We start from the raw sequence: 13,691 nt of genomic DNA on the forward strand, positions 1-13,691 counted from the left end.
AAAAAAAAAAAAAAAAGAAAGAAAGAAAGAAAAAAAAGAAAAAAGAAAGAAAGAAAAAAAAGAATCCTATCCAGGAGGAATAGAGGTGTGTGAGAACTACTCTGCCATCTGAGAGTTTCTACCGCTTGCGAGGAGAAGTCTGTTCTTCTCAAATGCCATCAGAAACTCCCCTGCACTCCTCACTCTGCTCAGCCTGTCCTGACTCAGCGCAGGGAGAAGGGTGCAGCATCTTGGAGCAACTGAGGCAGCAATGGCTGGAATGGAGGTGGAGGCAGCTGCAGCAGCAGAGGCAGCAGAGGCGATTCCCCCTCCCTGCTCGCACTCTCTCCCTTTTGCCTGAACCCTCGTACCTACTGGGCCAGAGATCTCCATGGAAAGCCTTCAGTACACAGGCCCACAGGTTGTCTACTATAATGAGCTGGAACCTTCTCCAGGGTACTAACGAATATACTACCATAAGTATTCTTGGGGATGTCCATTGTTTACCTTTCCTAGCTCTCTACATTTTCTGCCACACCAAATATTAGTAATCCCCAGGCAAAACATAGCTATACAAATACATTCTCCAAAGCATTGAAGTTGTGATGTATTTCTTTGGAGGAAAAAAAAAACCAGAATGTAGGACCATTGTGTGCAGGGGAGAGAGCAAGAAGATTGGTATCAGAACCATAAAGGAAGGTAAGCATTGGGAAATACCCCCAAATGATTTAGAAATGGACAGAAAGATCCTTGGGGCTCCTGTCAATGTGTTTGGGAACTGTCTAGTAGGTTCCCCGAAGTCCATTCTACAGGGCCCACGCTTCATTTAACTTCAACTGAGTTGTCTACTATTTTGTTAGTTGAAGATAACGGGGTAGTGGTTAAGACATGTCCGTGGAGATATAAATTTCTTTGGCAACTAATTTCCACCTGATGGAAGAGGGTACCAAAGGATGTTATTTTATTGCCTTGAAGCTGAAACACCAGTTTTGCATCAGTTAACATATTCATGTTAACATTCTTTTTTCTCTATAGATGAGCTTCATGATCCAATTCTTCTTTTACATGCTTTTGTAAAGTTTTTTTTTTTTTTTTTTGCTGTTGTTTATTTTCTCCAATTAAGGAGAGAAATAAAAAGTGTGACATATGTCCATTTTACAGTTGCATGAGTCATTAAAAAGAATCTCACATGTGTCTTATTTTATCTTGACTTTTCTAATTCTCAAATCAATTCCTTGTCTTCTCTATTCTACCATATTCTAGTTCTCAAACTATTCCTTAGGTTCCACTAAATGTCAGTGTTCCTAAGGCGGTCATAGTTGGCAGCTTTTCTCATTTTCTCCCTCACTGCTGTATTTTTAACAGTTTTTTTCTTACTGATCTAGGCCCCACGTCTCTTCTAAATACAAGCCCTACTCAATGGTCTGTTAAGAAGTAATGGTTTTTAAATCAACATATTCAAAAATCTAAACACACTCTATCTCCCTCAACTGTTCACAATTATCTGCTAGCCAAACAGACTTGGACCAGCAATCAGTAAAGATTTCCCCTCTCTCTTTCTAGTCCTGGAGAATTTCTGATAGGCTCTCTCTACTTAATTGTTGCTAAATATAATGTATATGTATTGAAGGAATTACATTTATATTCTTGAACTGTTCCCATATTTCTGACGTGAATCCCTGTCTTTATCAATATTTCTCTATGTCAACCTTTGTGCATTTTATAGTCCTCAAAAATAACTGCCTAAATGCAATTCATTGCCCAATAGCATCCTCCCCTTCGTAACACCTGCTCCTTTTCTCAGGCCACATAACACATTAACATGGAATCCAATTAAGACCCTCCAAGATCCATTTCATCCAAATACCCTGTGTTCACTCTCTCATTTCAGAACTAAACTCCCCAAGAGTGACTTTCCTGCAATCCCATGAAGCAAATGCACTTCTCTGCCATGCCTTAGCCCATGTTCCATGGCCCATCTAGGGTCTATCTTTCCCTGGTGCAGAGTATGTGCTGTGATTAAGAGCACACACACTTTGAAGACATATCCTACATTGCAGTAGAACCTTAGGCGAGATACTTGAACTGAAACCGTGTCCTCATCTACAAAGTGTCAGATTTTGTGATGATTTAATGAGAAGATAAACACAAAGCTCTGACCTTTTGCGTTCTTAGCAACTACTCAATAAAGATGCAGATATAGTGGGCCTATTTCCATTCTTCTTGCTATGGCATCATGGAGCGGTTCACTCTTGCCCCTCTGAACACCATCCCTGCTGTTTCTTATGGACGCTTGCTCAGTATTCAACTGCTATCACTTCACCTATCACCAAATGTTAGACACATTGGCTTGCTTAACCCTTCAGTAGTCTCAGAAGCTGGAATGACTTCTGCGTTGCAATCCTAAGGAACCTACTAAGCATCCAGAAGAAAGAATACCACACAGAACTTATGAATGTGAAACATTTAGAGCAAAATTAAAAACGCAAGCAGAGTCTAAATGTCTTTCCTTCTCTTACTTCATGGGAATTCCCTAATGCTTCTCTCTACCTGTTTATAGAAGTGTGGAACTATTTACTCTAGTGAGAAATCAGCTGCCTGCGTGGATAGAAACATTTCTCAAAAGTCTGCATAAAAGAGTGATCTACGTACAGGGAGATAATAAAACTGGATTTTAAGGATGCTCAGGAGTGTTGTGGTTACAAAAGTGCTCTCTGGGATGTTTCAATAACTCGTGTAAAGGAGCATGTATGTTCAGAAAGCAAGTGAACAAAAGCAGGGAATGTTTGGAGGTGGACTCTAAGGAATGAGATTGGAAAGATGAATTTTTAAAAATCTTCCAAAGATTCTTTGAATGTCACGCCAAGCAGTTTAAACTTGACAACGTAAGGTTCAACTCAGACTTATTTTCATCTTCAAAACATAACACTTGAAAACAGTACGAAAGGGTGACAAGAAGGCGGGAAGGAAGCAAAGGGAAAGAAACCCATCAAAAATGTACTGTCACAGTCTGGGTAAATGACCACAGAAGAGAATACCTAAAACCTAGGACCATGGCAGTTAAAAATGTAAAAACAGTAAAATCAACAGAAGTCACATGGGAGGTGAGGAAGAGATACAAAAGGAAAAAAAAAAATGAAAACTGGCAGCTAAAATAGTCATGGAACTAGCTGATGGTAGATTAATTATATGGAAAGGAGGCTGAAATTTTAGGGAATTATCCTTCCCTAAGTTTTGGTGTGAGCAAATGAAGTGGCCATGTCCCGGGATGTGTGGCTAGATTTGAGGAAAGGTCGGAGATATAAAGACTTGGGGATCAGCAGGAATGTCGCTGGTAGTTGAAATCTTCAGTATAAAGAAGATTGCCCACAGGGAAATAAGTCAAAGGAGAAAAAAGAAGTGAGAAAATCAAGAGAAACAAACAGAATAAACCACCAAGGTGATCTGGCAGACTCCAAGGCTGGGTCTTCCTATGGACAGAGTAGATACAAGCAGTGTTAATGGTGAAAACCAGCCATGGGATTGTAAATTAGCTCTGTTATCAGTAGCAATGTTGATAAACAAATGGCACCACATGGAATTTGCACTTAGGTGATAAAAAAGAAAGCAGCAATGATTCTCATTCTGTAAATCTGGAACAGGGCTCAGTAAAGCAAAATGCTTGCTACTCAAGCTTGGGGACCTGAGTTTGATCTGCCAGAGCTCATATAAAAGTCAGGCAAGGTACCACGCGTTTAACATGTCAGTGCTGGGGAAGCAGAGACGGGGTGATTCCTGGGGCTCCCTGGACAGCCAACCTAAGTTCCAGGCCAACAAAGAGACTGTTAAGAACGAAACCAAACCAAACCAACTAACCAGCCAACAAACAATGATAATAATAATAAATTTTAAAAGATGACCAAGGTGAGGTTAACCTCTGATCTCTACACATATCCAGAAGCAAAACCACATAAATACATAAATGAACCTAACACAGTAAGAAATTCCAACAAGTAAGTGCAGAAGTTGGGACTGCACAGGATTTTTTGGATCTTCTTGGGCCTCTGTTCTCTTTTTTTATTATGAGATAAAACTTGATCATGGGAGCTCAGGGGAAGGAGTCAATGGCAAAGGCAAGATCTCAGATACAAGGTTGAGGAACAAGGTGCAGGAGAAGGTCTCTGAGTGGTGGATATGAAAGAAGGGAAGACAGGCTGTCTTCTCCTGGACAGGTGAACAGGGGTTCTTCTGAAGCGGGGGAAGTGAGAAGTAGCTTAGGATGTTGGTGTTTACAGTATCAGGAGGACATCTGGGAAAATAATCTCTTCACTATTTTTGCAGCAGAATTTTAATATGACCTTGTAAGATGGACTAGGCTGTGTAACAAGACCCTGGCACAAGCAAATTAATAGAGGAAAGTTTGTTTTGGCTTCTAGTTCCAGAGGTCTACAGTCCTTACTGGCAGGGAAAGCACTGCCCGAGGCTAGCCAGTCCCGTTGCATTGGCAAACCAGAAGCAGAAAGCAAACAGATGTAGAGGCAGGTTATAATAGCTCAAGTCCTCCCCTTGTGATATTTTCCTTCAGTGATGCCTTATCTCCCAGAGGTTCCATGGCTTTCCTAAACCGTTCCACCGGATAGAGACAAAGCATTCAACACATGAGGCTGTGGGGGACAATCCCCATTTACACAGCACACTAAGTCCCTAAAAGCAACCCGATCATCTGAGGTATTTAAAAGCGCAGTGCTGACAATATTTAAAGCTGCACTTACTAGGTAAGGACTCCAGAACAGAAACTGCTGTTCTTCTAAGCAAAGTTTAATTGGACATATGAGGAAAGAACATGGCCATTTGTTCTGTATTTTGTAAACCATTCCAGTAGGCTTCAGTCTGTCTTTAATTGGCTGAAATGGGTGTTAGCAGTCACTTCTTTTCTAACAGGGGTCACTGAGACTGGAAAGGTTACCAAGCATGGATCCTCATTACCAGTTTCGTCGTATGTGAAACTGAAAGCAAGATCAAACAGATTGCAGCAAAAATGAGTGCTCAGATCCATGGCATTCTAATTTAGTCTGGATTAGAAATCCATTCTCTCTGATCCCTCAGATTCCAGTTGCTTCTGAGACTGGTATGATGTCTTCCTCAATGTCCTTTTGAAGCCAGGTATTAAATACGAACATTTTGCCAAACATTATTTCTTACTTTGCATTCAATACCTAACATAGTATACGCCAAATGCTTATGCTGTTTGTATTTTCAGGTTGATGATAAGTACAATAAAGTACTATAAATTCTTAACTATGTGACTCAGAAGAATCCAGTCTTACTAAATGCTCTAAGAAAATGAATGTCAGTTTTAAGTGTGATCTTAGCTGTAACTGGCAAAGGCATTCCAGAATTTATATCCCTCAAAGTTACATCGTAACAGTTCTCTTTAATCTACCTGAAGACAGGACTCTCATCTTAAAAACAGTACATGATTTATATATTTTATACACAATGGTCTGCCTTTGTGATAGACTTAAACTATTTCATGTTTAAGTCTAGTTCAGTATGGGTATGACTGTTATGATAGCTAGCAGAAAGTAGTTTAGCTGTAATGATACCAATGGTTATCATAGCCACTTTGAGGATGCTAACAGTAAATGCTATGCAAACGCTTAGCACTTAGATAATAGAGATCTTGATTACTAGATTGCAACATTCCAGGATATTATGGAAGAAAGGAAGCAGTAATCAGGCACACAGGGGCAGCATGAAATCAGTGTGCAGTCATCGGTCATTATAGAGGGTGCACCAGACTCCCACAAAGATATGGCAGTGTTCTAGTCAGGGAACTCTTATTTAGGAGTAAACAAAGACTAGCACTGTAATCCATCACTCACCTGCACAGGCTAAAGTGGCCTCTGGTAAGTCCAAGGAACAAAGGAAAGAGAGAGATTTCATTACAGCAAGAAAATTTGTATGAAGTAATCCCTGAGAAACATCAGTGCCACTCAATGATATTGCACAAGTGTGACAAGCACTGATCAGTGAGTGGCCACAGTCACTACATCAAAGCAGCATTAAAATCATAGTTGGCCATCCCCCATCAGCTGGTAGGGGTCATTAGGTTTAAAGCGATAGAAAACTGTTTCATTGCACCGACCTGGGAAAACACTTACTGGAAAAAGGGCTGGTGAGTGTTCCCCAAATCTTGTCATGTGGATGCATTTTAGTGGCATGAGATTGCAACAACTTCGTTTGGCATAATAATTTTCACATTTTTTCCCACTTAGGTCAAGATGTTTTGCTCCAAGAGCATTGCTGACTAACCAGTTTGTGTTTGCATTTTCATTATCCCTTAGTGTCAAACTGAACCTGTCTTGTTTGTCCTGGACTCACATTATAGGAAAATGATGAAAGCCACTATTATGACCAAGGTCACATCTGAGCAATGAGGAGGCAGAAGGAAAAGTGGTCTCAGGGCAGGTCTGTGGTACAATCAATGCAAGATTTTATTTTATCACTCCCACAGGCAGCCCTCACTCCGCAGCACTGAGCTAAGACTCTTTTAAGAGGCTGTGCCAGAGCCTGACCAGTACAGATGTGGATGTTTGCAGCCAACCATTGGACTGAGTGCAGGAACCCCAGTGGAGGAATTAGGGGAAGGACTGAAGGAGCTGAAGGTGTTTGCAACTCGATAGGAAGAAAAACAGTATCAACCAACCAACCCCTCCTTGCCCCCCGCCCCAAGAGATCCCAGGGACTAAACCACCAACCAAAGAGTACACATGGAGCGACCCATGGCTCCAGCTGCATATGTAGCAGAGGATGGCCTTATCTAGCATCAATGGGAGGGGAGACCCTTGGTCCTGTGGAAGCTTGATGCTCCATTATAGGGGAATGCCAGGGCAATGAGGTGGGAGTGAGTGGGTGGGCGGGCAGGGGAACACCCTCATAGAAGTAGGGGAGGGGGAGTGGGATAGGGGTTTGCAGAGGGGAAACCAATAAGGGAGATAACATCTGAAATGTAAATAAATAAAATAATCAATCAAAAAATCACGAATCTTTCCCCCACCCCACCCCCCAAAAAAAAACTAAAAGAGAGGACTGGCTTTCTAAGGATTAGATAGGTGACAATAAAAAGCCTGAAGATTATAGTGTAAAACATAATTTGCAAAAATACCAAAATGCAGGTTACTGATAAGAGGCTACAAACCCAATCATGAAAGCACTTGGCTGTATACATCATCAATTCCAGACACACTTAATGAGACCTCTTGATACCACAGGGCTTGGTTTTCATTTTCAGTTCATTTTGTTTCTTTTCTTATAAGATATTTTTTTTCTTGTGCAGCTAATGAAATTAAAAGTCACATAAATCTTGCTTTGGTTAGCTAATAAGCACTCTAGAGCTCTTAGGCTTGGTAGGTATCTAACACTACCAAGAAGATCTAGAGAAGTTTGTTGAGGGCTAAGCTATTGAGTCATCTATATGTCAGTTAGGAATGCACTTCTATTATGCTAAGTTGCTAACCATAACTCAAGAGTGACAAACCTGACAACTGAAACCTGTTCTGTTGAGTTTACATCTCTGGTTCCAATCTCTTTGGATATGATAATGTCATGTAAAAGGAGGAGCCAGTGTTCAGATTGCATCCCAAAATATCACAGAGTGCATTGGGTCCTCCTTTTTTTTCTCTAATTGAGGCATTATGTTCCTCTGTATGTGAATGACTGGATACTCTCCTCAAAATAAAAACATTCCATTGCAATGTAGCAGGTGATTTCATAATGATACTTTGCATATTTGTAGTTACTTGTAGTGAGATATGACAAGTAACATTGCAACATTTTATTACAAGTCTCTTTACTAAATTCCTAAAGATCATCACCAACTTATGGACCAGAGATATAACTTTGTGAGCTGTCAAATCCTACATAGAAATTTTATTCTAACTGTAGTCTTTGTTTGGTTAGCTGTTTTTATTTTTTTTTTGTAGACTTTAGTCATGATGAAGTGAAGCATGGATCTCAATACTTAACATTATACAAAAGTCCAAGTCTATCATTTACAGTTACAAGATCAGTTATTATTTTAGTAATATTAATTATTACTTTAAAATATTAATAAGGAATAATTAATAATTAATAAGAATAATATTGATCACTATCTTAGAAATCTTAATTAAAGTAGTAAATGATCTATTTATGGGGTTGTATAGCTATAACTTTATAAGGTTATATAGGTTATTTGGTAAATTGTGGGTTTCTTTGCATCTTTAATAAATCAGAAGTTTTGGTGAAAAACCAGATCTAGATCTTAACAAGTTTTCTCCCTTTGGTGATAGATAGAAAAATGTAAATAGAAAAAATTATAGTTCAAAAGAAACCAGAGGCATATACGAGAGTAACTGATCATGGGTGCTCATATCCAAACGATAAATCTGCAAAGCATTCTCTACACCTAAGGCTCAGGGAACGTTCCAGAAGATGGTGGAGATGGGGAGTATACGAGCTAGTGGAATAACAGCACATCTGCTACAAATGGCGTCTTTTAAACATGCTAGGGAGTGGCACCCTGAGATCTCATGAACACGGTCACCTAAAAAGGACCTGTACCATGACATCACAATTTGCCATCCCAAGGTGGATGAGAGAAATCTCTGAAGGCCTCAAATATATGTGAAGAGCTGCAGGCATTACTAGCTGCTAGTAAGGAAGAATCATCAGTGTCTGAGGACAAGCCTCCTGCTAGACTATCCAGTCTCCCGTGCTCAGCCCTAACAGGCTATATGATATATACATATGAGAAACACTGAATGGACTACGTGCGTGTGCATGTGCGCGTATGTGTGTGTATGGATGTTAAAGAATAATAAGGAAGAGGTTATACATTTAAGGAAAGCAGACACAGAAGAAATTGGAGCAAGGAGAAGGAAAGGTGAAAATGTGTGAAATAGGCTTTATGAAACCTAGGGCAAATATGAATTTAATTTAGCTAGATATGATACAGACATTATGAACCTCATTTACATTTACATAACTTTAAATTTTTAAGTTACATTAAATGTTTACTAGAAATGCTTATTCCATTTATATATATCTATCATATTTATTTTTAAAAATTATCCCGATTGTCATTTACATGAACTTACTACCAGACAAAGATGGCCTTTATCTTCGCTTTCAAAAAACTTAAAAGACAAGTGAGTGTGTCTGCAGCAGAACAGCTGCAGACACATTTATTCTCTCACCTCAAGGAAACTCACAATCTTGTGTTTTTCAACATCCAACAGAGATAATTAAACATACCTGAGTCACACTTAATGCTAACAATATCGATTATATGCTCGTTTTAATTGGACTAAAAATATATCAACAATTTTTAAGCCCATAGTCCCATGCATTTCAAAAAAACAACTGAATTTGGATGAACTATTATACTCCTCAATCACATGCTTGATTGAAGTGACTAATGTTTTGTTGTTGTTGATGTTAGGTCCTTAAAGCTCTTGCTCTTTCACATGTTTTGGCAAAAAAAGATATCACACAGCATGCAGAGAACATACAGACATCTAAATGAATAGCAAAAAACAGTTTACACTTTAAAAAACAGTCCGGAGCAAAACCTAACAGTATAAAACTTCAAAGGAAGTAAAGCACGTGACCACTGCGTAAGAACTGCGGTACTAGCCTGGCCCGCAACTTGGACGCACCTTTGCATGCACAGCCAGACCATGGTTCAAGAGTGTGGATGAATGTTGTGTGTGTGTGTGTGTGTTGAGGTCACAAGATGTTCTGTAGGTTATTTTTATTCTTAAACCATCACTACAATGATAAAAGCAATGGAATGTTACTAGCCTGGCTGAATGAAGGCATTTTAAGAGATGATTGGTTTTTTCTTTTTTCTTTTTGTTTTTTCAAGACAGGGATATCTTTGTGAAGCCCTGGCTGCCCTGGAACTAGCTGTGTAGACCAGGCTGTGCAGGGACTCACAGAGATCCACCTGCCTCTGCCTCCTAAGTGTTGAGATTAAAGGTGTGCACCACCAGTGTCAGCTCAGAGGTTAAGAGCACTTGTTCTTACAGAAGTCCCAGCTTCACAGAGCTACAATGTGTGGGAAACAACCTGCTCTAGGTCTAGATCCAATGCATTCTCCTCTTTGGCCTCTTCAGGCATCAGATCTACACATCGTGTGCACACATACACATAGGTAAGAACTTACACACATGAAATAAACAAATATTTTAAAAAGGGAGAAATGGTTTTGCTCACCAGTTGGCTATCAGACTATCAAAACAATGGGTCTTACGAAATTGAAATTTCTCAAAAACTCTCACGCTTGAAGAAGGAAAAAGGCTGAGGTGTGCTGCCACCTTGTAGGAGAGGCTCCTCCAGAGCTGACAATAAGAGGTAATGGGGTGGTGGGCTGGAATGCACTTTGACTTTGACAGGGACTGCGTGGTTATACACACCTCTTGCTCTTAAACCGAACCCCAATCCTCCTATCAGGTCCTAAAGACAGGTTTGGAGCAAAGGATTACTGGTATTAAATATTTGTTCCTTTCCCTAATGTTGCCACATGTGATAAATCATTCTCTGCTTTTCAGGATCAATCCCTTACTAGTTTAAGTGGCTTCGTGAGGCCCACCTTTTGAAGGTGCCATAGTCCAAGGTCTGACCCTAAAACTTACAGACAGGTATGTCTCCTTATTGTGATGCTTACAAGGTTATACCAAAGTCCATTTGTGATGGACTTCACTAAAACCTCCATCTACTCCACAAGAAGCAACCAGGGCCCTCCCATTCTTGTCCTTCGACCCCCTAAAGCCAAGTGAAGGTATTGAGGGTAGTGTGTGTGTGTGTGTGTGTAAGTTGGAGGGCAGGCGCTCCTTGAGCTTATGTTCTGTATCATACCCCCCTTCCCCATCGCAGTTCAGGTTGCAGAACTGAAGTTTTTATTGGAGTGTGTGGAGAAGGTAAGGGTCTTTAGCCCTTCTCTCATCTTGGCGAGGGGAGGAGGCAGAGGGTACCCAATCTCCACGGAGCCCTCTCAGGTCTGCACTCTGGGCAGATGCCTTCCGGGGCTGGCAGGGCACAACCCATAGACCTCGAAACTATGAGATTGGAATCACTTACCACAGTGAAAAGAACCCAACAGAAGCGCTGCCACCAGGGGCCACATATGGAGGTGGTTATTAGCGCCGAACTGCTGCTGTGAGCATGCGCTCTCTGCCCACCTCAACTGTTAGCAGCTCGCGGCTTCTTTTCCAGCATCTGTGAGAACTCCAGTACATTCTCTTTCTCCCTACTTAGTTGGTTAATCATTTCATCCTCTCATCAGGGTAAAGCAGGCAAGTAGCCCCTTGCACGGCGAATATTTTAAAGTCGGGCAAATGACAAATGTGTGGAGAGGAACAGGCACCATTGAAGACAGAGCCAGGAGCCACTACCAAAAGGAGCCTGGTGGAGACCTCTGTGCTGTGTTCGAATCATGTGCTTGAAAAACAAGTTGAAAATGTGTGATTGAGTCACCAGAGCCAAACCCTTCATCTTAAAGCAAGTCTTTCTACATTGTTTATCTTTTGTAGTAATTAGTGAACTGGCCAAAGAGCCAGGCCCTAGCAGCTTCCCAGGAATGCACATCCTGTCACTGTTAAACCCCAAATACACATTGGTTTTCTTTCATCTGCCGCAAAAGGTCCATTCTTACAGTGTCATCCCACACTACTTACCTCAGACATGTCCTCCCAAACGCCCATGGCAGTAATACCATTCAGAAACAAAATCACCATTTTCTGGCATACTGTCTCAGTGTGTTGTATATTTATAATTGTACCCTGTGTTTGATTTTTAAAGTATATTAATCTCTTCTCTAGACCATTATCATTTTGTAAAAATCAGAAGGGGTACTACATCTCTTCTTCAAGATCTTTCACAGAGCTGGGCAAATAGAAGGTGTGGAAGGTAAATTCTCTTACTGTGATTAAATGCCCTGACAAAGCATCTTAAAGAAGGATTTCTTTCAGCTCACAGTCCATGGCATACTCCATGTTGGTAAGGGAGCCATCGCAACAGGAGTTGTGCCACTCCATCCAGAGTTTAAAGAAGCAGAGTGATGTCAGCTCACTTTGTTTTTATACAGTCCAGAATCCTAGTCCAAGAAATGATGTCATCCACAGTGTCTGCGTTTCCTCCCCCTAATGAACCTAATCAAGAGAATCCCCCAATCTCTCAAGTGATCCTAGACCTCATCAAGCTGGTTATCAAGATGAACCATCATGGAAGATATTTTAGTAGATGTCCGGATGTGATCTGAGGACAGAATTGCTTTCTAAGATTTGATCCTGTGCAGTAGCCATTTCAGTAAGGAAATGGCTAATCATCATGGAGGCAAAGACGTAGATGACAGCCTTGACAAAGCTATGGAAGGAGCTAATGGAGTCTCCTTCCATTTCTGTGGAAGAGCTGTTGCTCCGGTAGATGCAAAAGAGACATCAAGGGCACCTATCACAGAACCGCTGGCTGCCTAAGTCTGTCAGCTGGTCATGGTAGTAGTCATCCAGCCAAGAGCTGAAAAGTGAGGAGAAGGACTGTGCACTCTGCAGAGGGGGAGATCCAGAGATGCCTTGTGTTATGTTGGGAGGTATTGGGGCCATGGGCTTAACTGTGTATAGTAATGAAAAGGAGGCCCATGAATTTGAAACAGAGCAGAGAGGTGTGTAGAGAAGGGTGTGGACAGAGAAAAGGGAAGGGAGAAATACTCTGTGATTAAAATACAATCACAAAATTAACAGAAGAAGACCCTTAAAATGCAAGATTGGACATAACCATGTCATCTTGCCAGATGTCTCCAGCAGTGTTCAATCACAGTCTTGCTCTTCATCGAGATTCCATGGCTCCCTGCCTTTTCACACCCTGCCATCTTCAAATGATTCGAAACAACTCATCGTTGGCGAGACTCCTCTTGGTTTTAACCTTAGGCAACTTTTTAGTTCACTATAGCTCCTCTTCAAGGCCAAGGTACAGAAAGACTCCAGTCTTTACGACTGCTTTTTGAATCCTTAGAGGGTCAAGTTTTCCAGGACAAGCACCGTGAGTGTGCTTTGAAATTGGCTGCAGAGTAACTGTCTGCAATTTAAACTTGGAGTGCTTCTCAGACTGTTGGTCACAACTTTATAGAAGATCACATAATTGAATGTGAGGTTGAAAAAAAAAAAACACCAAAAAGCCAGTCATATGGTTCCTGATATGCAATAACCAAAATTGGTTCAAAATCCAACATGTATTAAATCCTAGTGTTTCTGACAGCCCTCAGCTATGTGGTACCAGGTGACATCACTGCAAGCCTTGAATACGAGCACAAATGTGCTCTCTACTCTGTCCATGCTGTTACAGGACCCAACACTAACCCTGCCCCATGGATTCCAGCTCTGACTTAGGCTATGAGCGCAGTGCTTCACTGTACATAACAAAGATTTCTGTCTTATGGAAATATGATTTAATCTCAGAAAGCAAAGGCTTTTAACACTTTAACATATTTACTTATCACTTAAGTTCAAATTAGTATGTTTTGAACTTGTATTGCATCAGAATGTTTATATTTAGAATTTTATGTTTGCAATGTTGACTTGAGTTCATGAGAAGAAGTTAAATGAATTTGGGCTTGGGATTAGGACACAATTTTCAACATTTTCCTAAATGGCCATAAACATATTCCTGCCATTTTTGTCTGTGTATTTATACAA

General features: G+C 40.7%; 1 protein-coding gene across 3 annotated transcripts in view; it reads right to left on the reverse strand.

Annotated features, from left to right (window-relative positions):
• LOC116085968 (leukocyte surface antigen CD47-like) overlaps positions 1-11,175 on the reverse strand; it is a 49,158-nt gene extending 37,983 nt beyond the window's left edge. For all 3 annotated transcript variants that reach the window (XM_031364036.1, XM_031364035.1, XM_031364034.1), the window contains exon 1: positions 11,083-11,175. In XM_031364036.1, the coding sequence (XP_031219896.1) occupies positions 11,083-11,128 (46 nt within the window). In that variant the 5' untranslated portion in view covers positions 11,129-11,175. The remainder of the gene's footprint in view (positions 1-11,082) is intronic.
• Positions 11,176-13,691: the final 2,516 nt, after the last annotated feature.

This window comes from Mastomys coucha, unplaced genomic scaffold (assembly GCF_008632895.1).
Source record: "Mastomys coucha isolate ucsf_1 unplaced genomic scaffold, UCSF_Mcou_1 pScaffold12, whole genome shotgun sequence".
Lineage (NCBI taxonomy): Eukaryota > Metazoa > Chordata > Mammalia > Rodentia > Muridae > Mastomys > Mastomys coucha.